The sequence below is a fragment of the Pollicipes pollicipes genome, unplaced genomic scaffold (assembly GCF_011947565.3).
Source record: "Pollicipes pollicipes isolate AB1234 unplaced genomic scaffold, Ppol_2.1 Scaffold_4881;HRSCAF=5763_pilon_pilon_pilon, whole genome shotgun sequence".
NCBI lineage: Eukaryota > Metazoa > Arthropoda > Thecostraca > Pollicipedomorpha > Pollicipedidae > Pollicipes > Pollicipes pollicipes.
The window spans coordinates 15239866-15264577 of NW_023596576.1; the positions used below are offsets into that span (position 1 = coordinate 15239866).

General features: G+C 53.7%; 2 protein-coding genes across 4 annotated transcripts; one reads left to right on the plus strand and one right to left on the minus strand.

The window, feature by feature from the left end:
- Positions 1 to 768: 768 nt before the first annotated feature.
- On the plus strand, positions 769 to 9711 carry LOC119101068 (RCC1-like G exchanging factor-like protein). 2 transcript variants are annotated; one of them, XM_037224322.1, is made up of 9 exons: positions 769 to 1016; positions 2402 to 2571; positions 3320 to 3419; positions 4368 to 4468; positions 5196 to 5383; positions 6681 to 6853; positions 7296 to 7451; positions 8599 to 8783; positions 9162 to 9337. In XM_037224322.1, the coding sequence occupies exons 1-9, from the start codon at positions 875 to 877 to the stop codon at positions 9207 to 9209; spliced, it is 1263 nt and encodes a 420-aa protein (XP_037080217.1). In that variant the 5' UTR covers positions 769 to 874; the 3' UTR covers positions 9210 to 9337. The 2 variants fall into 2 exon arrangements, with proteins under 2 accessions (XP_037080217.1, XP_037080216.1); XM_037224321.1 differs by having other exon boundaries at positions 771 to 1016; positions 8664 to 8783; positions 9162 to 9711.
- A 1670-nt stretch (positions 9712 to 11381) lies between these two features.
- Positions 11382 to 23731, minus strand: LOC119100773 (far upstream element-binding protein 3). Of its 2 annotated transcripts, none has more exons than XM_037223907.1 (10): positions 23648 to 23731; positions 19344 to 19406; positions 18606 to 19058; positions 18171 to 18301; positions 17770 to 17889; positions 16684 to 17205; positions 16022 to 16289; positions 12753 to 13048; positions 12154 to 12350; positions 11382 to 11786 (listed from the first exon to the last, which is right to left on the minus strand). In XM_037223907.1, the coding sequence occupies exons 2-9, from the start codon at positions 19351 to 19353 to the stop codon at positions 12201 to 12203; spliced, it is 1950 nt and encodes a 649-aa protein (XP_037079802.1). In that variant the 5' UTR covers positions 19354 to 19406; positions 23648 to 23731; the 3' UTR covers positions 11382 to 11786; positions 12154 to 12200. The 2 variants fall into 2 exon arrangements, with proteins under 2 accessions (XP_037079802.1, XP_037079801.1); XM_037223906.1 differs by having other exon boundaries at positions 16684 to 17229.
- Positions 23732 to 24712: the final 981 nt, after the last annotated feature.

Below are 24712 nucleotides of genomic sequence, written 5' to 3' on the forward strand. Positions count from 1 at the left end.
ATCACCATAAAAACAATAACAAAAAATGGAAAGCGAAAACTCACGCCCCCCTCCAATGACGGCCGCCGACAGAAAGGCCCGGTGCACGTCATTTCCGTCCTCTGTCAGAGAAGCTTTAGTTTCAACCATTGATTTCAGATGACGCCACCTCTAACAGCCGAAATCGCGGGGTGCCCGTTTAACCCGGGTGCCTCATTTCGCCCCACTTTCCCCTACACCACCCTCGTCATCTAAAACTACCTCAAACGCACACCAGTGGGACCCGGCGCACCACTTTGCACAGTGCTGAGGTTCAGCGCGACAATCCAGATGGTCACCCTGGTGTTGCTCAGCTCCTTCTTTAGCAATAGGTTGACCTTGGGCGGGTCTGCCAGGCTGGATTTGAGCAGCTGTGGGCCGGCCAACTTCAATGCATCGCCATATACTCGATGTTTGCCATTCTCAGAACCTAGATGTGCCATGTCACACAGGTTCCCAGTTGCTACGCTTATGTTCGCTATTATACACTCTGCGTCGCCAAAAAAATCCCCCTTCCATATTTCCTGAGAAGACCTGTTGAAGTGCCCTGTGGCGAGCACCAGACACACATGTTCGTAGGTATACCGGTGTGGCAGACACGACAGTAATGCATGCGCTGCGGCGATGCCAAGATGTGACTGTGACGTCACTGTAATAGTGGAGGGAAGTGCGGGCAAAATCCGCGGCCCTGCCTTATTACACGGCCTTGGACCAGGTCACAGCATGCATAGCAGTGGCGCGGGGGCGCTAATGCGATATGTTGTGACAGGCCTGCGCGCGTAATTGGTGCATCGTTGCCGCCGTATCCTAATTGATATATGTGTTATATCCACTCAGGAGTGCAACGTGTCGGGCCATGTTGCACTCCCTCAAGTGTATTGTAGCTCCACCAAACTCACGAAAGCTACTGTCGTGGTCGCGAGGCGTGAAATACTGGAGTGAGAGACTCTCAAAGAGAAAATATGCTGGGAACACTGAACAGGAGGATGCGTTGCCAGGTCTGTCATATCACCATGCTGCTCTTTTTGTTTTCGAAGCGGTGCTTTTCTTTGTGAAAGCATGGCCACATATATGATGTACTCTGTGCAGGCCCTTGCACTGGGTTGCAGTTCCTTATTGGGGGGGGGGGGGGGGGGGGTGGGGAAGGCAGCTCCAGCTCCATCTCCATGCATTTCAGAGGAAAGGGAGCAAATTCTGGGCATAAGCTATGTTTTGGTGTGTCTTGGGGTCAGGCTGTTGACCATTTTCCTCCTTAGGGCTGCTACCTGCCATATTTTGTTGGAATTACACCCTGATTAGGAGCATGTGATAAAGGCAGTCATTGTGCCCTTTAGTGCAAATCATTTAAATAGAATAACACCCCTGCCCTTGCATTATCCTTCTTTAACAATGTGCAGCAAAAGTACAGAAGATTATACTTAGGGCTGCAAAAACTTCTGTATTGAATATGCATGTGATGCTGGGAACATTGCTGGAACATTTTCAGTGTATGTTTGCCACAAATATGAAAGTTTTGTGTATGGTCACTACCAGCTCCAGCATGTGAGAAGTTGCAGTTTCAAAGAATTGTGATGTCACAAATGCTATTTGCATGGATGTACCCAAACTTGATTCAATAATCCATTTTGAATTGCCCTGGCCTGAGTTATGTAAATGTGGGCACATGGCTAAGCACATCATTGTGGTGAAGGCTATGAGTGCTATATTTATTTCTTTTGTAAATGGATCACACTGACTTTTCATGCACTTGCCCCTTTTGAATTCCAACCACCATTCCAGAGAAATCTTGATGCAGGGAATAAATGTTTGTGAGTTTACTAGGGAAGATTTGGTGGGACTTCAATTTGTCATGAACTGTTCAAATTTCATAGCCATCAGTGAAGGACATTGCTTGAGAATCAGTCTGGCCTCCTTTTCTTTGGGAAGGAAATGCATGAAGGGTGACATTTGCTAAATAAAAAGCTAGAAACAGATATGTGATGTTGAAACAATGACCTTTGACTGAAATCACTTCATCACTGTACAAATTGGCTGGGGGGATTTCCCAATTTTTAGGACTATTGTACAAAGCATTGCTGTCTGGAAAATGTTTATGTTGATAATAGGTATTGTAGTATGATGGTCGCTCTGGCACTAAGAGCATACCAATTTCAGCTCCAGTTTTGAAAACGCCTCCATGCATATCTTGTGACCAGCGAGTCAAAATGACCTGGCATTTTGGCAGGTTTATTTGAAGCATTAGACAACCCTTTCTACCAATATCCGGTGAAGACCGATATGTGACCGTGTCAGCCATGCAACACTGGCTGTGAGGCCACACCAGGTGCACTGCGGCATGCCAGTAGGGCTGGTGTGATAACGACTGTGTTGCATCTTATTTCAGTTATCAAGTATATATCGGAGTCCACGCGGCCGGACAACCGTGTCTACACGTGGGGCTATGCTGAGTTGGGTGCCCTGGGCAACAAGAATCTGCTGAAACCTAGAAACGGGAAGAAGCCCTATGCGTACCTCCACCGGCCGATGCGGCTGGGGTTTGCTGAGCTGAACAAGGTACTCTACGTGGCATGGTATGATATGGGTCTTGGTGTTCATTTGATGTATCCTTTACGATTGGACCTGACGTCGTGCTGGCTGGAAATGACTTTTGCATAACCACTCTGACGTACCTTGCATAACCACTTCGGAGCCACCAAATATAGCGACGCAAGGTGTGCAGTGGCGAGAATGCTCAGCATAGCACCGATTTTCCACTTTTTTGTCGGGTGAACCCATGGGTGCGAGACAATATGTGGTTGCCCTATCATGTTGGTTGAAACCTACAGTTCTGCCACAAACAGGTGATAAAGCCCAGTACATAACCCAAACCTAGTGATCGTACTCGGCAAGTTTCGGGAGATAACCCCGGAAATCCGGAGAGGCTGCACCAGAACAATTTTATTCTCGCGTAGGTTAGTTAGAAAAGCGAATTCAATACTAAATTTCACCTTACAAGCGAGTGAAGTGACACGAGGCCAAGTACTGCCTGAGAATATGTGGAATCGGCGGAACACTTAAGACGTAGGGACTTAAAGTAGATGAACTTCACTGGCGACCAAAAAACGTCGGTGCTATTTATGGAACGTAGCCAGAAAGGCGATGCGACCAACTCCCGGGAAAGAGGGTTGTAGAGGTCGCTTTCGCAGTATGTACCATGACGCCGTTTCGAATCTCAGCGCTCGTTCTCGTTACGCCACTCTGTCGTACTGCACGTCTCGTGTGTTGCATGGTATGCGTGGCTCACATACGTGATGTTTCGCAGGTTACCGATGTGGCGTGCGGGTATGGTTTCACCGTCATGGCTGTCAATAGGCCCGACTATAAGGTGTTCGGATGCGGTATCAACACCGACTCACAGATCGGTAGGTAGCTGATTGTTTTGCGAGCTCATTGCGTGGTGCCCAGTGTCCTCATAGTTAATTGTGCTCGGCATTGACCATTCGGGGCTATGTTTATGTCGGCGGTGCGGTCGCTAGTGGTATTTCTTGTAAGGGATTAAGCCTACCGAGAATATGTTACGATACACGCGCACCACGTAGACATCTAAGGTATATCCCGATCCCTATCGTTCGTTTTGGTTTCCCACACTTTTTCACTGCCCTTACCGGTCAACTTAACGTTTACGTTAAAGGCGGCAACGTGGCTGTATTTGTTATTCTTTTTTTGCGTCAGCACCCACCGAGAAGGCAGTAAATACCGGTGCGATGCATCAGTCCCCTATCAGTTCCCCATGGTTGGCAACGCAAGGTTATGGCTACATAACATGTTTTACCACTTCGGACACATGACCAATGTGTCAGTTATCAGTTGACCTATACTCCGGCCATGAGAATTGCTAAAAACGGCGAGCAGTCCTGTAACATCTCCCAACCATTGTTCTTGATGTTTTGAAGGTGGGTTATTTTCGGCACAAAAACTTAACATTGCGTAATTGCGATGCAACATGCGATGCGATGAGATGCATGATACCGATGTCATAACCATCTTGCTTAATTTTCCTGTTATAACGCAGGCTTTTTCAACATCAGTTTTCGTTCTCATCAGAGGATAGCGCTTAGTTTAATGGTTTGAGTAAATTAGTGTTGCTCCATACATTGGATTATCCTGACTGCAGATCACTCCACGGCATTCTGACTTCTTGCAAAGCGGAATGCCGCTAATGTCGCGAGCGTTGAAGATGACTGCAGCTATTGGTGCGCCCAAAGTGGCACAAGCTTCAGCGTCTCGTCGTGTGGGTAGAATGTGCTGGTGGTAGAATACGTCCCTATTCGTCGTCGGTTCTGTTTGATGTGCCGCCCTCTGCTGGGCAGGACTGCAGGAGGCCCGCGCCGGCCACCCACTGGAGAGGGTCATAGCGCCTGTGCCCATTGCGCTGCCCTTGGACGACCCCGAACGGGTCAAGGTCACCAGGGTGAGCTCAGTTGATCTTGCTGAAACATGAACAGCACATTGTATCAATGCATTGCGTTCCCTGAATGCGCTATTGTGGGTGCTCATAATCTTATATTAAAGACGGGTGTGGCATGCGTATTTCTTGCCGTATGCGCCATTTACATCTGCACTGAGACCAGAGTGATATACCAACTGGTATCAGAATCAAGAGATGCCCCCACAGGCACCATATATGCACCAGCTTTCTGTGGAGTACGTGTGTAGTACATAGCTCCGCTTGTTGCATATGACCTCCTCCTCGTTGACCTCCATATGCGGTGAGCCGCCGGCCGTGCGTACCTGCCCGCCCGCCCGCCGACCGGTGGATCTCACAGTTGTTGGCCATTATTCCTTGCGCGTCATGTGGAACCAGTATGCTGTGGCCATGGACTTTAAAATCACTGCTTGGCACTTGGAACAATTTACAGTTGGCCTTTGAAATAGCGCATTTGAGTTAGTCGAGGTCCTTAGTATCATTGACGTTGCACTGAACCCCGTGGCACCCGTGTCCGCTCCTGTGTACCTGTTGACGTCGGAGTTTGGTTGTCGGCATGTGGAATGAAGCTCGCGTGTCCCGTCGGCGTCGGTCGCGTGTTACGGTCGACAGGTTTGCAAGGTTTCAGACGTCCCGTGTCCCCTTGCCCGTTCTTGTCAGTCCCGTCCTGGCGCCGACATGTGACACTATTGGTATGTCCGGCTGCCGCCAGGTGGCATGCGGCCGAGGCCACACGGCCATTGTCACCGACGGCGGCGCCGTGTTCACATTGGGCAATAACGCGTACGGCCAGTGCGGCCGGCGCGTGGTGGAGCGCGAGGAGTACCGCGGCAGCGCCACCGTGCACCGCGTGCGGCTGGACGAGCTGGTGCGCGACGTCACCTGCGGCCAGGACCACACGTGAGTCCCGCTGGAGCATACGTGAGCCCCGCTCACAACACGCTGGAGCACACGAGTCCCGCCTACAGCACGCTGGGGCACACGTCAGTCCCGCCTACAGCACGCTGGACTACATGTCATTCCCGCCCACAGCATGCAGGAACACGATACATTCGTCCCTCGTATTCTCGTATCTTGCTTCATCCTGCATCCTTGCGACACCTCGACTGTCCGGGGCAGGCTGCATGCGTCAGCCACGAGCGGGCTGAGAGCCCCGTGGGAGGGGGGACCCCGACCGGGTACCCAGCGCGTATGCGCGGGGTGAAGCCCGGCGGTTGCCCCCCCCCCCCCAGGCGCATGCGAGTCTGCTCCACCTTTAACCATTTTCCTTCATCCCATAGCCCTGAACTGATCATTTCTGGTCGAAAGGGCTCTAATGCAAAAAAACATGCTGGAACACATATCAGTACCGCCAACAGCATGCTGGAGCACACGTCACTCCCGCCTTCAGCACGTTGGAGCACATGTCATTCCCGCCTATAGCATGCTGGAGCACACGTCAGTCCCGCCTACAGCCCGGTGGAGCACACGGTGAGTCCCGCGTACAGCACACGTGAGGCCCGCCTACAGCACGCTGGAAAACATGTCAGTCCCGCCTACAGCACGCCGGGCTTATAGCTGCAATAGGCCGCTTGTTGGTTTACCGTGGGCAACTATGCTGCATAATCGAGTACAGTCCTAATCTTCAAGCAGGCGTGGTAGGGGACGTTCGGTACGTAATTACTTTTGACACATGATTTTGTTGTGCTCTGTAAGGCTCACAGCTGTTTGCAGTTACTCCTTGCGCGTCATATGGAACAAGTACGCTGTGGCCATGAGCTCCAAAATCGCTGCTTATTGACGCTTGACCACTAAAATAACGCATTCAAGTTAATCGAGGTTCTCGGTATCAGTGGCGTTAGATTTAATTGCAAGAATGTATCATTGGGGATCTTGGTTACATATTGCAAGTTTTTTTGCTTCCTCCCGAAATCGTGTTGTTTGTTGTTAGGGCTCGGAATGAGCGTCTGCTCGCCGATAATCCCATTTCTGGTGACCAAAAACATCGGAAGTGCTGGCGATCGTGCCAGAGACTCAGGGAACGAAAATGCGACCAGCTCGTTAGATTCAACGCAATTGACATCAAATTACATCAGCTATTTCGGCTCCGCCTTATGCCGTGCCTGAGACTGTACGGCGGCGCTCCAGGCTGATGGTGACCGAATCCGACCACGTGCTGTCGTGCGGCTGTGACTGAGAGTACACGGCGGCGTTGCAGGCTGATGGTGACCGAGTCCGGGCGCGTGCTGTCGTGCGGCTGGGGCACGGACGGCCAGACGGGCCGCGGCGGGTTCGCCAGCACCTGGGAGCCGCGGCCGGTGGTCGGCGACGTGGAGGGCGAGCGGATCGTCCGGGTGGCCTGCTCGGCCGACTGCGTGCTCGCCGTCAGCGGTGAGAGGCGGAAGTGGAGGGGGCAGCGCGGCGCGGCGCTACCTGGCCAGCCGCGTCCCCGCTCGGTGCGGTGCGCGTAGGCGGGCGGCCGGCCTTGTCGGCGGTCGATATCGGCCGCAATCAGGCATCCTCTAGGCTCCACGGCACGCCGCTGAATGCCCATGCGAGTTGTGTGTTAGTGCAGGTTACAGGTCACTCATTGTGAGAGTTGAGCTACGACGGTGTAATAAGCGTGTGGTGAAGAGCACTTTACTCTCCGGTCTGACCAGCAGGACTGGCTTCGTCCAAACGGCGTGATGGAGCCGCTGGGCCATTAATAGAGCCGCCTGCTTCCCGATTTCGCCGCTGGTCCACCCAGTCACACGGCCGGTGCTGTACCGGTGTCGTCCCGGCTGTAGCTGGCGGCGCGTGATAACGCCGTCGCCGGTCCTGCGGTCGACAGAGAGCGGCGACGTCTTCGGCTGGGGCAACAGCGAATACGGCCAGCTGGGCTCTGTGACGGACGAGCAGCAGCTGGGCGTGGCGCGTCGCCTGCCGTTGGGCGTGGGTCGCGTGCGGGACGTGGCCAGCGCCGGCACCATGTGCGCCCTCATCAACGGTCAGTGTAGGCACGCTGTCGGCGCCCTTGTTATCAGTGTGTGGACGTCTGTGTCGTCACCGGACAGCGCGTGCGCCTCCGTCGTTGATCGAGTGCTCACGGGCACCTGTACGGTCACTTGAACATGAAGTACCGCTGCGTCAGTGTTTTGATATGGTGGCGCGCCACGGAACCCGAGATGGTGGCGCGCCACGTAACCCGAGGGCAGATCCAGAAAACTGCACCTCACGGTTTGTAGGGAAGTTACCTGAGTTGGCCGCTTAAGCTGCGTTGTGATCCGAGCCCTTGCCAAGTGTGGCCGGTCGTGAGCCGTGTGCAAGCCACCCGAATGTCCCGATCCACGGGGGGGGGGGGGGAGGGGGCGGTTTTGATGCAGCACGGTAACCCAGTAATGCTGAGAAGTTTCCGTGTGCAATGCAAATCCATGACGCGGACATCCGTCATAAAGTTGCCGAGGAAGTTCGGCGCTGCAGATGGGAATGGGGGCCCACGCGCTGACGTGCCCCGAGCGCGCTGCATCTGCCACTCGCCGCGAGCGGACACCGGCGCCAACAGGTTTACCGCTGGGACGGCGCTCTACCCGCCCCACGGTTCAGACCGTGGCATCGCAAACCTGGCTGTCATGCTCCCGACGTGCCCACCATTGGTTCAGATCCAGATCCGTTCAGATGCAGTAAGCAGCTCGCCTGCACACCGCGGGTTTCAGCCAGCGCTTGTTTGACGTACTTCCTGTGGGTGCTGGGATGAAACGCCTCGCAGTACTCTGCACTTGCGAACCAGTTCTTGTGACAACCACATCGATTTCAGTGTTCATGACCAGCTACCTGACAATGCCACTCGTGGATTGTGTTCGGCTGGGTGGTCCTGATCAGTCTCGCCCCTCGCAAATGAGAAGGTGTACGTGTGGGGGGTACGGCATGCCCGTCCTAATCAGTCTCACCCCTCACACATAAGGACGGGGTGTACGTGGGGGGGGGGGGGGGGAGGACCGCATGCTCGGCCTGATCAGTCTCACCCCTCGCAGATGAGGTGTACGTGTGGGGGCTACGGCATGCCCGGCCTGATCAGTCTCACCCCTTGCACATAAGGACGAGGTGTACGTGTGGGGGTACCGCATGCCCGGCCTGATCAGTCTCACCCCTCGCAGACAAGGACGAGGTGTACGTGTGGGGGCTACGGCATGCCCGGCCTGATCAGTCTCACCCCTCGCAGACAAGGACGAGGTGTACGTGTGGGGGTACGGCATGCTCGGCAAGGGTCCGGAGCTGGAGGTGTCGAAGGAGCCGTCCCTCATACCGCCCGCACTGCTCGGCCGCAACGACTTCAGCCCTGGTGAGCAGCCACACGGCGCGCACGGCCTGCGGCGACATCCGCGACGGCCGACTACGACCCCGCGGTCCGCAGAGCCCGGCCGGTCTGTTTTTGTCCGCTTCTTTCAGTGCGCCGGCCTGGGCCGAATGCTACAATTTTCTCGCTGACATAGAAGCCCGGGATCCCAGTCCCACGATCCGGGTGCGGCGCAGCGACACGCACCGCTACCGAATCGACACGACTGTAGTCGCGCCCGGTTGCCGGTTGCGTCAGACCGTTAGGCGGCGACCCCCCCCCCCCCCCCCACAGTCGTGCGCGGGCGGCACGGCGTGAGTGGCGGTCAGCCTTGAAGTAAACTGTGGCGTGCACCGGTGACGTGGCGCGCCTCTCCGCCGGCAGACAGCGTGCCCGTGTCGGTGGTGTCGGGCCTGTACCATCTGGCCGTGACCACGAGCGCCGGCGACCTCTTCACCTGGGGCCACAACCAGCACGGCGCGCTGGGCCTGGGCCACACAGAGGACCGGCTCTTCCCTCTGCGGGTCTCCATTCCGGCGCGCGTGACCAAGGTGGCGTGCGGCGTCGACCACATGGCCGCGCTCTGCCGCGAGTATATCTGACACCACGGCTGCACTACCCCGGCTGCATGTGATGCTACGGTGTGCTCTGTGAGGAATGCGTCTGGCGTCACGGCGTTACAGCGGCAGTGTACCACTGCGGCGTCGACCTGGTGGCCGCTCTCTGTCGTGAGTACATCTGGCGCCACAGCATTGATCTAGTGGCCGCTCTCTGTCGTGAGTACATCCGGTGCCAAAGCAAAGACTGTGGCCGCTCTCTGTCGCGAGTACATCTGGCGCCACAGCATAGACCTGGTGGCCGCTCTCTGTCGCGAGTACATCTGGTACCACAGCGCCGTGTCAGCGGTGTATCAGTACAGTGACGACCACGTGACCGCCCCTCGCTGTGAGCACACGCCGGGGTGGCATCAGTGAGGTGGTGACGTTGAGATGGCGAGTGGTGTTGGCGCACCAATACAGCACCGCCGCACGTGAACGCGCCGTGTTTGGACGAGCCGCCGGCTGGGGACGAGCACCACACGCGACAGCCGCGAACCACTCCGTACAGCTGTATTTTGTTTCCATATGGTGCGGGCGTACAACACTGAGCGTTCGTCGCGCGCCGTGTCCGTCCGTCCGTCTCGGTGGCCAGACACAGCGCCTCGGCGGACAGTGAGCTTTATTAGAGACGTCTTCGGGGGCTGGCGAGCGGACCCGCGGCCGCCTGGTCACAACTACATCGAACGGATGACAGCACATAAATTTTCCGTATGAAAGACTTAGAAAAACGGTCCAAAAACACAACACGCACGGATGTCGTCACTACGTCGTTATCAACTTAAGCACACACTAAGACCCGAACTAGTACCTCATAGAAGACCCCGGGGCTGCGGCTGTCAGGTGCCAATCGCTAGTTTCGACATGCACAGGATCACCACGCACATTAGATACGGCACTGCGCTCGTTCGCTCGCTCGTCCCTCTCCCTCCGCACGGTAAGTAGGCAGGCTCGAAGGGGCCGAGCGGGGCGCCGCCCGGGCCGCGGGACGGCGCCCCTGCCCGCCGCCCACTATATCACCCGGCGTGTCGCGCCGCGGCCCGGCAGAACGGCGGCTCCGAACAATCGAAACCCTGAGTTAAAATCCAATATCGTCACGCTACGCATTGATCAAAAATACCCAATATGCAAGTTCATATACGACATGTTATCCAAAGACAAAGTTGAGGCGGGCGAGGCGCTCTCCACCGTGGACACACTAATGCGGCGGCAAATAACACTGGGTGACATATAGGGGGCGGGGTGACGACTTGTGAAACAGCTATCCAAAACAGAACAAAACCGACCCCGTTCATACAACTGAACTGACAGGCGAGCACGATGCAAAATCAACGTCTATGCAATGAGAACCTGGCACGTGACGATTTTTGCTAGGGATATACGAGGAAAATATTATCAACAACACTCAAGTATATGCTGGGACACATTTTACGCTGCACGCTCTACTCAGCATGGACAAATCACGATGGCCGCTCTCCAAGTTCAGGTACGCACGGCCTCTCGTCGGAGGAAGGCATGCAACACTGCGACAGTTTGACCACCCCAACCGGCGTGTACGCTCTACATGTGGAACACTGCAACACGGCGCGCCGTATGCGCATGGACGAACTACGGCCGCACTCAATAGCAAAGGTGATGACGTTCGAATTGCTACTTTGTACGCATTTTACTTATTCAACACTAACAATGTGAGGCAGACAACTGTAATGCCTCGCAGATACGCGTCATTTGTACGCTAGGCGTATTAGATGTGAAGGGACGATTTGCCCCTCGTAGTTGGCGTCGATATTTTGGTCGTGTAATATAAGCACCACAATGCACATGACGGGACATAGCTATACGATAAGCAATTTCAACATCGCCTCACACGTCAAGAGATTCAAGGCAAATCCCACAGTAAGCACGACAAATCAAATATTGACCACTGAAATGCAAATTCACTAGTGATGGCATACAATTTCAAGAACGACACTGCACTGTGGAGATCGAGTCAAAGATTTAAAACGCATCAGTTGGCACCTGACAGCCGCTTCCGCCCAGCCCACAATGACCCGCACAGAGGGCGCGCCCCACCTACGGCGCGTGGCAGACAATACACGACAGAGAGGGGGGCAGAGAGAGCCGGCGGCCGGCGCCGCGCGCGCGCGCGCCGTCCGCGCCGCGCCCGTCCGCCGCCGCCGGGCGTGAGCTTAGTGAGCGGCGAAGGAACACGAGGCCGCTCGGAGCGGAGCGGCCCACGGCCGGCCTCATACAACGAATTAAAACACGCACACGAGTGGGAGAGCCGCAGCCCGACACGAGCGCCGGCCGGCGCGCCGGCCCTTGTAGATGGATGAGTGAATAGCAGCGGAAATCATACACCAACAAAACAACTGGTAGACAATGTACTCATTGAACAGGGCACATCGGGTATCTGAAAGCAGAGGGAACACGTTTACAAACGGCGGCCGTGGACGGCGACTCAGTGAGGCGTCTGACGGCTGGCGGATTATTGTCGATCCTCCATAGCCCACTACAACACGACTTCGGCGAGAGAACACCCAACACCTACGCCATTGGAACCGTCGAAACCATGTCACACAATGCATCTGAGCCGGTTCTGACATCGTGCGCGCGCGTTGCCCCCACATGCGCGGGCGCCAGGCCTGCGAGGGTCACCCTCTACGCCGCGGACAGTCAGCGAGAAACGCCGCCGGCCGCCGCTGCGCCCGGGCGGTGGCCACGACTAGGATGGAACTGGTCCTGCGGGCGCGGCCCGGCGCCGGCGGCCGAGTACTCACCGACACTACAGACACGCGTCACGACAGCGCCGAGACGGCGGCGGGCGCTAGTTGTCTCCCGCGCCCGGGTACGCGCCGTACTGTCCGTAGCCGCCCGGCGTGCCCGCACCGTAGCCGCTGGCGAAGTTGTATTGTTGCGGCTGGTAGCCGCCGGGGGCTCCGCCAGCGGCCGACGAGGCGGGCGCCGCCGACTGCTGCTGCACACACGCGGCGGGGGGCAGCGGTCAGCGGTGGGCGCGCGCGGGGACCCCGTGCACTGCGGAGCCAGCTGGTCGTACAGTGCCCCGCCCCCCCCCCCCCCCCCCCCCGGTGAAGCGGCACGCTACGGACCTAGTCAGAGTACTGCGCATGGCGGCCCCACACGGGCAGAACGGACGTGGGGCCACCAAGTGGTCAGTGTGCCACACAGACACGCCGCACGCCCCCCGCAGGAATGATATTTAATACCAGCCCCTGAAACGTGTTGCCAGCACAGCACTGGGTCCCAGTCGGGCTTCGGCAGCCTTCGCCTTACCAGCCGCAGCTGCCAGGCTTCATGCTGCTATCCATCGCCCCTCCCCCCCCCCCCCCCTCTGCCGTCGCGTATCCTCGATACATACCTTGGAGACTTTGATCTGCTGCTCCAGCTTCTCGGCCTCGTCCATCATGCCCTGCGAGCGGTAGTACTCCACCCACTGGGCGCTGTAGTCGGCCTGCGCCCCGTTGGCGGCCGGCGCCCCGGCGGCGGCGGCGGCGGCGGCCGGGGGTCCGCCCGGCCCGCTGCCGGCCGTCTTCAGCTTGCTCTGCTGCTCGATCGCCTCCGCCTCGCGCACCATGCCCATGTTGCGGTAGTACTCGGCCCACTGCGCGCTGTAGTCCGGCTGGCCCGTCTGCGGATTCACGCTGGACGCGGCCGCTGCGGACGGAGCGAGCCCACGTGAGCGGCCAGACGTCGTCACCGGAGCTGTGACGGCGGCCGCGTCCGCCGCCACACCGGCCGCGCGCAGCACGCTGATGGGCACGCCGCTGCGCACGGTACCCGCCTAGATCAGAAACGGCGGCGATGATTCTGGCTTTACTTGATGACGCATTCGACATTGAATTTGGGACCGGGCATTTTCAAGGGAAACCTTACACACCTCGCAAATGTGTCTAATACAAGACTTAAACGAGATTTATAATTCATCTACGCATGAACAAACCGAGGCTGTAGTCGGCAACGCAGTCTTCCGCTCGTGTGCACACAGTCATCATTCAGCGGAGTGGCCAACGGAAAACGTCCCACCATTTCTTCCGCCAACGGGATGATCCCTGCTACGGCGATTATTATTACATGACTCGTAATCCTCGCAAAGATGGAGCAGCCATAGTTGCCGAGGCTTCAGGACACGGTAGGCAAAACAGGATGGCGCGGAAAAGAAAAAGAGAATATGCTTAAATCAAAGCGGTGACAGGCTGATCAAAGACCGCACCTTCACCTTCAAAGAACACCGGCGAAGCCGCGGAACACATCATGCCGAAATTTGGGACAGGTGAGAGCGGAGTTTCCGACCCTCTCCACCGCATGTACCCTCAACGTTCCCACACGTCCGATCACTGACATATGACCTCGTCCCCATAAGCCTGGAAGGCGACATAAGCGAAATTGATGCGCCGTAAAACAGCCTTAGCTCCGCCTGTCCTACGTGTTCTTGTCTTGTGGTACTGAAGGTGTAAACTACACACACAATGAACACTGTCATTGTCCGTGCACTTGGCTCATTGGGTCACAAAAGCTCACTGAAAGTCAATGCAACATCGGTTGAAATCTTGCACTTGAAGTGCAACTGACTTAAAAGAAAAAAAACACGTCCTATGACGAGTCGAAGAGACAGTCATTACTGCTGGACGTAAAAGGTCTCAGTGCGTCGATCACAACAGAATCCTTCCAGGCGACGTTAGCACGGGTTTTAGTACAGCAACATAACAAAGACTGAGAGCAGTCATCCAAACTGTCGTTTTCGCTAAGATTATGATGAACCCTACCACTTTACTTTTTGGACGCAAATGAAAACATGTTTTTTATCAGCTTACTTTGCTGACATATGAAAGGTCGCGTAGGTCATTTTGGCATAGCCAACCAGCCATCAAACTTAAGCAGAGCTGGGTAGATCACGTGCGCGAGCTTCCTTTGGTTTCATAAGCTGTGGTCTGGTACATTGGTGTGGAATCCAAAAGAGGTGGTACCAAACCCATGAAAAATCTGTTTTTTTTTAACATTTAACCATGCGAAAGGCGCCGAAAGCTTCGAAGCAGGTCCGGGTATAGGCACCGGTCGCGTGACTGACAAACCTTGCTACTGCACGCGAAAATATAGCAGATAAGGGACGGCATCGACCATAACGTAGGTATCAGATTACGAAAACCTACCTACCGACCCACGCAAGATGATTACGAGATGCGGTGCATGCTCCCATACCGTGGCCACCATGTCACGTGACCACGTGCCTGACTGGAGTAGGACTGCCAAACTACAACACGCCAGTTGGCTATCTCAGCTCTCACCCAATAGCATCACTATCACTCACAGTATCACCTCACTCATCTGGACTTGTTGCTGTTTTGGGGGACGCCAACGGCACAAACCCACCAGCTTTCGATGCCCCTCCCCCTGTCCGTACGTCACTGGTCGACGAGCTAAGGTTGTCCCACCAATGACCTGACTGGCTCTCGGGCTGCCCTACCACTGACCTCACGAGCCCTGGGACTGCCCCGCCACTGACCTGATTGACCTGACAGTCCCTGGGTCTGCCTCTGCCTCTGCTCCTCCACTGTCACTGACCTGACTAGCTCTGGGGCTGCCCTGTCACTGACCTCACGAGCCCTGGGACTGCCCCACCACTGACCTGACAATCTCTGGGCCTGCCTCTGCCTCTGCCCCTGCCCCTCCACTGTCACTGACCTCACGAGCCCTGGGACTGCCCCACCACTGACCTGACAATCTCTGGGCCTGCCTCTGCCTCTGCCCCTGCCCCTCCACTGTCACTGACCTGACAATCTCTGGGCCTGCCTCTGCCTCTGCCCCTGCCCCTCCACTGTCACTGACCTCACGAGCCCTGGGACTGCCCCACCACTGACCTGACAATCTCTGGGCCTGCCTCTGCCTCTGCCCCTGCCCCTCCACTGTCACTGACCTGACAATCTCTGGGCCTGCCTCTGCCTCTGCCCCTCCACTGTCACTGACCTGACAATCTCTGGGCCTGCCTCTGCCTCTGCCCCTGCCCCTCCACTGTCACTGACCTGACAATCTCTGGGCCTGCCTCTGCCTCTGCCCCTGCCCCTCCACTGTCACTGACCTGACAATCTCTGGGCCTGCCTCTGCCCCTGCCTCTGACCCTCCACTGTCACTGACCTGACAATCTCTGGGCCTGCCTCTGCCTCTGCCCCTGCCCCTCCACTGTCACTGACCTGACAATCTCTGGGCCTGCCTCTGCCTCTGCCCCTGCCCCTCCACTGTCACTGACCTGACAATCTCTGGGCCTGCCTCTGCCTCTGCCCCTGCCCCTCCACTGTCACTGACCTGACAATCTCTGGGCCTGCCTCTGCCCCTGCCTCTGACCCTCCACTGTCACTGACCTGACAATCTCTGGGCCTGCCTCTGCCTCTGCCCCTGCCCCTCCACTGTCACTGACCTGACAATCTCTGAGCCTGCCTCTGCCTCTGCCCCTCCACTGTCACTGACCTGACAATCTCTGGGCCTGCCTCTGCCTCTGCCCCTGCCCCTCCACTGTCACTGACCTGACAATCTCTGGGCCTGCCTCTGCCTCTGCCCCTGCCCCTCCACTGTCACTGACCTGACAATCTCTGGGGCTGCCTCTGCCTCTGCCCCTGCCCCTCCACTGTCACTAACCTGACGAGCTCTGGGGCTGCTGGCCGCCGCCGCCTGGCGCCTGGCCACCCTGCCCGCCGTAGTATTGCGGATAGTAGCTGTTCCAATTGCTCTCCTGCTTGACAGGGTCGTTCTGCTGCTGTCCCCACACGCCCGGATTCTGGAAGTTGTTGGCCCAGCCCTGTGGCTGGTATCCCCCGGGTCCGCCGGGACCTCCTGGGCCACCTGGAGGGCCCCCAGGACCGCCAAACGGACCGCCCGGTCCTCCAGGACCACCAGGACCGTACGTCTGAAAATGAGACGCCGTCATAAGACGCACCAGTGTTCACTTTGCATGCAACTTAATGGATATCACAGATGGACGTTTTTCCAAACGTAGACCTCCACAATTCAAGTTGAAAAAAACAATGCAAAGCTTACTGGAATGATGTACGGTTAAAAATCAACTGCAAGCATTACAGACACGAAAATGGAATGAACCGCTCCATCGCATAACTGAACAGCCAGTGTTCCCAGACGCAGTTAATCCTTCATGTGACAAGGCCAGCAATCTAAAATCATCGCAAACACCACGTAGGGTAGCGGGCGCGATACCCCACTAAAGCCACACAAACACACTGACAACGTTCGCTATCAAAATATCCGTGGCCTGTTTCGGCCGATATCACGAGCAAGCCACTTACAATGCCGACTTTTTCACAGATGAGTCGCTTGGCGTGCTCCACCTGGTCGGGACTGCCCTTCACCAGGAAGATCTTCTCGTTGGGGTTGGGCGGCGGCCGGCGGTCAAGCTCGCAGTGCGCGCCCGACTGCACGTTGATGGCCTTGATGGTCTCGCCGCCCTTGCCGATGACGATGCCGCACTTGTTGGCCGGCACGGGGAAGCTGATCTCCTGCTTGCCGTCGCGGCCCATCGGCCCGCGACCGAAGCCGCCGCCGCCGCCGCCGCCCCAGCTGCCGTTGCGGCCGCCGCCGAAGCCGCCCATCTGCTGGTCGCGCTTCATCACGCTCTCGATCAGCTCCTGGATGATGACCTTGGCGTGCTCGATCTGGTCGGGCGCGCCGCTGACGGCCGCCGTGCGCTCGTTGCGGCCGCTGATGTTCTGCTGGAACTGGATGTTGGCGCCCGTGTCGTTCTGGATCTTCTTGATCATCTCGCCGCCCTTGCCGATCACCACGCCCACGGCCGCCTGCGGCACGGTGATCTGCAACGCAGCCGCGCCGCCGCCCTGATACGGAGAGCTGTCATGAACGGGAGCGGCGGGCGGCTGGCCGGCTGACCCGGTCCGGTGCCGCGCCGCACAACACCGCGACGGCAGGCTCCGAACGCGATTTGGACGCACTACATACTTTTGGAACTTATTCCCTTGCATACATTGCCATGTAGACTTTCTTGACATCTTAACTTTCAAAAGCAATCTAGTCATCTTAATCTGAACAACTACGGCGTCTCCTTAACATCGCGAAAAAGGAAACGACGAAGACAAATCCGGAAGCAATGGACCACGAGAAGGTCGCCACATGCTTCAACATGGCGAAGTGGCTGATTGTATATATATATATATATATATATATATATATATATATATATATATATATATAATGTGCCATACACGAGGCATTGGGCTGTCCAACTGCGAGGAATGACTAACTTCGAACAGCACTGCCTACTGGGCATCATTTCTGGTCATCTACTTGAAAAGTGTGGGCGTCCAGCTGGCGTACCCCGCACATCACGAGAGCGGAGCGGCCGCCACCGACTGACATACCTCGGCGGTCGTTCCTCCTCCGAAGCCGCGGCCTCCGCCACCAAAGCTGCCCATCCTGCCACCGGGAGGGCCGAAGTTGTCCTTTTCGGCCATCAGCTCAAACACGAGCTGCTTAGCGTGCTGTCGAAATACAATCGCGCGTTACGCACACGTGCGTCGCCGCGTTACCGAAGCCGCAAAGTGCCAACGCGCTTAACAGTACATGATACAACGAAGCAAGAAGAAAACAAAACATCGAAGGGTCATAACTCACACGCGGTGAAAGCAGACATCGGTTAATCAGATACCGTTAAGTGCACACATACGAGCCGTGCGTGACGGACAACTACGGTCCGCAAATGCCGCGCGCCCCGTGGGCCCATCAGCCCGTGACGTCCGTCTGCTGGCGGCGGCGCCGGTACCTCGATCTGCTTGGTGTCTCCACTGATCCGGAGCGGTTTCTCCGGAGCGTTCGCGTAGATGCCGTCCTGAATGACCACCATCTTCGAGCCGCTCTTGTCCTGCAGCTGTTTAATGGTCTCTCCGCCTTTACCTGCCAAGCGGAGACGCATTCAGCGGCGTCATCGCACAGGGCAGGCGCCATCGCCAGGCGCCGGCAAGGTCACGGCGATGCCCGTTCAAGACGCCCCGCGGCACCCATCGATGACGGTGGGGACTTGGGGAGGACGGCTGCCGACGTCACATCATCCGCTGGCCATTGTCCAAGTTGTCATAATAATCAAAGGCCCTAGAGAATATGCAGACCTTGCAGACGCAATGCCCCGTCACCTGGTGCAGTCCAAATGCACTGCGTCGGCGCTCTTCCCCTCCCTCCCCCGGCGCGGAGCGCTGCTCACCGATGATGAGTCCGACCTTGGAGCTGGGCACGATAATCTCGGTGGTGGTCTGGCCGGGCTGGTCACCACCGCCCACCATCATGTCGCTCATGCCGCCGCCGCCGCCCATCATGCGGTCGCGGTCGCGCTCGTTGGCGCGCGACGCCACGATAGCGTTGATGAGCTCCTTGGCGCGCTCGATGGCGGCGCGCGGCCCGGTCAGCGAGCAGAGCCGCTCGTTGCTCATCTCCATGGCCTGCGGCGACATCTGGATCTTGGCGCCCGACTCGGCCTGCAGCCGGCTGATGGACTCGCCGCCGCGGCCGATGATGAGCCCCACCATCCGATCGGGCACGGTCATGTCCTCCGACTCGACGCCGCCCAGGCCCAGCGCGCCGGCGCCGTTGTCGCGGATGGCAGCCAGCTGCGCGCCGAACGGGTCGCCCATCGGCGCCGGCCGCTTGCCCTCCGGGCCTGCAACGCACGCGGCCCGGTCACGCACGCCGCCGCCGCAAGGTCGGCCGCTGGCCGGGGCCCCACTCGGCTAGATCGTCGGGATTTCCACACTGAGAAACTGCGGGCTAGGCCAGAGGCTCTCAAACTTTCATTATTGGTTGTGAAAAAGTCGGAAAGTCACTGTTATGAGGTAAAAATGAGGTAATGTATTTCAGGGAGTGGGAATGTTACAAAGCTTGGTTCAGTCTGTCATGTACAGCTTTGAAGCATTCCTGGAAAAAAACGGACAAAAAATCCACATACCCATATCCATATCTGTGGTTTGATATATCTTCTCACTAATAGTTTCCACAGCCAGGTTGCAATCTGAAAATAGTGGCAAAACACATTTGTTAGCTCACAATGCTTTCTATTAAGAGGTGTGAAAAATACACATTTGTTAGCTCACAATGCTTCCTATTAAAAAGTGTAAAAAAATAGAGTGTACATACATAAAAACCAGACACAGAAACTCAGAAGAATCCATCCCCAACCAGCCTGACATACAACATACAATCACAGACATGCCTGATGCCCTCACAAGTAACTGAATGAGACAGCTACCAACACAGAATATGGATCAACAGATCATAAAATTGACAAAGCAATGGATCAATGAGTGGTGGAGGTGTCATACCTTTAGCTACAAGACCCCATCATTAATAACCAGACTGGGTAGTCAACCACCTGCAGTGTGGCTGCTAGGATATCAACTTATGGTCAAACCCTTAAAATCCAGATCCTAGATCACACTTGTGGTAAGGCTGTTTTAAAGCTTTCCATCCACAATATTTCTTACTTGAGATAGTGCAATGACACCAATAACCGTGAATTGTTTTTTCATCCCAACCCCCTTCCCAACGACATCTCATTTTCACCCTAGCACTAAAACCTTACCTATCAGGCCATGTCATGCACAAAGATTAAAGTACTCCTGAATGCTAATGCATTTATAATGCACCAGCCACAACATAGTGCAGTAGCAGCTATGGCATGCAGTGAACAACTTCATGCAGATTGAAGGCTACCTTCTGACATACATGTGCATACACACATGTATTTTCATCAGTAACCTCCCAGGTCAATGTATGCCATTTGCAGTAGAAGTATCACACACAAACATTTCATAACTACCATGCAACTGTAGCTGTGCTCATGTCTGTGTGCATGTAAGTGGTGGCATAGCCCAGAAAAGTCAAAACAGAACTCTGGATACTTAAGTGGCTCAGAAGAGCTTAATGACCTCCCATAGCACTGAAGTGTTACTTGCTATCACAGCATGAGCAAATATGTAAAATGTACTCAACACCTGATGAACGTGCACACAAACCATCCAAGCACTGCTATAAGTTAATACAATGGCATAAATTCTCCATTCCCTGAGAAAAAGGTCATAATTGTGATAACCAATAGAGGCGATTGATGATGCATCTGTCATTCAAAGCAACTGCAATGGACACACCTACAATATGATGTAATTATGCTGATGTGAAGGGGGACAACACCTTATGGCCTGGTAGCTAGTTCTTGCACTATCAGATTGCACAATTCAAGGTGAACAGCAGCATTCTACCACAAGGGTTGAGTGTCCTGCAATACTCAGCATGGGTCATCCTGCCCTCTAATGACACATGACCATTAGTGTAGACTACAGGTGGCAGGCCACACTTGCTCATGGCAAACAGTAAGCTCCCACAAGAAGTCAAAATAGCACCACTCCAGGTGGGTGAATCACGGGGCATGTGTCCTAACCAAGTGGCTATCAGAACATAGCACAACTATCAAGATAAAGAAGTGTAAAATTCAGTAATAAATTGTGTGGCTCTCAAAGTGAATGAGGCTTGCATACTGACAAAACAATGCTGATCACATCCCTTGGTCCTGGTTAAGACATGATGTGATCCTCTCAGTTCATCACGACCTGTTGCAATGCACCTGTATTGTTCTTTTCATGAATACAACTGTCATAAATGTGGCATGGCTAAAATCCATTAAGTCCAAAATGCCTGAAAAGTAAAGAATTTGTGACTGTTTTGCTGTTCTCAGCTGATTGGCCAGTGGCCTGTCACCAGTGTTCCTTACTGGTATGCATTACACTCTACTCAAACCCCCACCTGATAAGAAATGGCAAGGGGCTTGACAACCTCACTTCAACATTCATATTCACTGTTCTCATACCCATTAACCAAGCATGCATCTTCTATCATCCAGTTAGATCCAACATGTTCTTAATGCATTGTAAATATCTCCTTGCACAACTTACTAAATTGACTACTAGAAAATGGCACAGAATCTATGTGAAGAGCTGCAATGATTTAGTGTGCCACTCTGATAAGCATATGTCAAAGCAATGTTTCCATGTCTTTTTAGCTGCAACATAGCCTTAATAAGGCCATAATATGGGAGTTCACATCCATTTGCAACAGACAACTTCCACATAATAGGTCTTCAACCATGTATATCAATATTAGTGACATGGCATGGCACAAACAAGCCTGGTACATAACTAGTCTTATCTAAACATAGTTTTAATTTGTATTAATGATGATCCACATGCAAAATACAACATGCATTGACACCAATGGTGACAATCATCCATCAACTACCAAGCATCAACAATGAGGCACAACCCAGGGGTATAGTTTGCTCATATGCATTTCTTCAAAGTAGTGTTTTATCAATCACACTCCATTACTACTCAACTACATTATTTTGTTACATGCTACCAATCAATAGTCTAGGTATTCATTTTCACTAATAGTCCATCCCAGTAGTTCAGTTGGTTAAATCTCCAGTCTTCTGATTCACCCACCTATGGCAGGATGGGTTGGGGATCACTGTGATCACTGTTTATTCATCTTATATTCATCTTATTATGGGGATGGCCTTTTCTCACTGGTGGTTCCTATGCTAAATGTCTCATGACATCCAGGGAATGGATGACCTGTGCTGAGCATTTTAGCATGCAAAGACCAGTGCAAATTCTTGGTTGACACAGAAGGATGTATACTGTTACTGGTTACCATAACCTGCTGGTAGGGTCAAGACTTATATAAAAACCATTTATTGGTCTGTATACTGACTCCAGAAATCTGTCAAAGCAAAAGCTTTAACTAAGTCTCTTGTCATCTACTTTTCATCGTATTTCACAGGTGACAGACAGCGCAGAACATGCCACAGAGAAATTGGTTATGCGCACATATTTTTATGATAGCTAGCATGAGTGTCTGTTCTGTCACTTCTCCAGAGTGATGAGATGAGATTGGGAGAAGATGGAACATTGCCAAAATCTGCTGCCAGGGGAACTATTTTAGAGGAGGCATCACCTGCCTGCATGCATTTTCACCAAACAGCTTCGGTACACTTATGACAACTGACATTTGATGTTGTGCTTCATGAAAAAAGTATTTGAAAATAATAAATGAGCTATAATGAGCACTGAAATCTAACACACAAAAATTACTTTAAAAAACCTCCCTGCACTGATCTGACATAAATCCTGATAAATGGCAATAAATGGAGCACCAAAAAACATATAAATAAGCTTCATGACTAACAGGTATCAAACCTCCCAAATCCTGTAAAAAAACACCTTCCATTTCACAGGAAGCTTGAGGAGGTTAGCTGCAAGTTTTGAAAATATTGATGGAGTTTGGAAAAGGCACAAGAACAATCAGATTAGTTTTAAGGGGGTTTGAGGAGGCTAGAGGAGAGTTGGGAACTGGCTATTTATCTCTCCAATAATTGTTTAGAGAACTACCTTTGCCATATTTGAACATAATCATGACAATTCCATCATGACACACATGTATATACTAAAACAATGCACAACACGTGCCAATCGCCATGACACATCCCTCACAAAGGAGAACGATCGCTATGAACATTGAGATTGCATGTCAGTGCCGAGATGTAAAACCATATGTCAACAACATATTTTTTCATGACCACCTGCCACACACTTGTCATGTTCACATATGTTTTTATAGCATGGTGTACTGCATATGTATTTCCTTCATGCACAAGGAATGGAGGCATGCTTTCACAGGCACACAGAAAATCCACACTTGCTAACAAGCCAGCATACCCACCACCAAATTCTATTGCCATGCACATTTTAGAAATTGGCTATGATTCAGGCAACTTCCTTTCTTATTCAAAAATTCTTATTGTGCACATGACTTCATGATCAAAAAACCCCAACATCCTCAACATTTCCAAGACACATGTTCACCACCCAGCTGCATGTGCATTATATGGCCAGACATAACCAAAAGTTTAGCATCACATGTTGAGCCCAGCGCACCAAACAGTGCATACTAATAAGCAAGTCTTTCTAACACCACCCTTTATTTACACCGCAATCCCAACGGACAATACAGTAGCAGATCACACAGCAATCAAAGTGAGATGCCATAAGAGGGCTCCCGCCAATGCATGAAAACAAGTCACAGACACTTCCTACTCCACAATGCTGCTGCCACCTTGTATGTCAGGATAACAGGGCACCCATAAGGCCTCGCAGGCTCTCCTGGCTCGTCATAAAATCTACCTGGCGACAATACTACCTAGTTTCGCAGACGGTTGGTACGTATCCCTCGCATACAGCGACACGGGCAACGCCGGTCCCACGCACGCGCAAAACGCGTCACACCCCTGCGGATGTGACGCTTCTTGTTAAAAGTAGAGATGTATCAATTTTTTGTTAGGCTGATAATTACATCTTTATTTATCACTGCATGGTCAAAAACATTTATTGTCTTTCCTTAATCGCTTGAACTTAAGAATTTAACACTTTTCATCCACAAGAGAGCTTTTCTCTCTGATTATTTAGCTAAAAAACTACAAAAGCAGCAGTAAACGCTAACCAAGTACCACCAATAAGACCATGGCAAAACAATACTTTACATCTCTAACACAAGTCTAAATCAGATCAATTTGCTTTGGTATTCGCAAAGTAAGTGACACCTAAACCCAGTTGATTTTGAAGTAAAATTTAAAATACGTTGAACCATACGGTTGAGACATTTCATATTTTTTTTACAATGTTAGAGCACTAATCTTGGTCTGTTCCGGGTTTGAGCACCCCGTACACAAGGTGGCACTGGCTGTTGCACTTAAACGCGCGAATTACACATTCGTCAAGTTTGATCGATACGTGTATTCGCGTTCGTGAGATCTTTTCAAAAACGCGTCTGTCACAATGATGTATTGTAGCCACATAGAATTTATCAAGCACTACCCAAAGATCTGGTCCATTTGTCACGACGTTGCATATAAGTAGTGTGTGTGTCAGATAAGTGTCGGACTTTCAAAGTCGTTCAAGGTCAGGACAGCGGTACGCTCCACATTGCACGAAATAGGAACGCTGAAGGATCTCACCAGTGTTGCAGTCAGGGGGGCACATAGATACGTGCCGCCCCCTCCCCCCCCCCCTACCCACCTCCCGCTTAGGTCTCAAGGGGTCTGCAGGGCCTCGTGATTGACGATGAAGAACCCGATTTGCGGGTCCAAAGGCCGGAAGTCATGAACAGGCTTGAAAGATGCTTCTTTGCGCCGATCGGGGGCTCCTGAGTCGACGAGAGCACGTGCCGGCCAGGCCACCGCCAATACAGAACAGAAGGCTCCGAGTT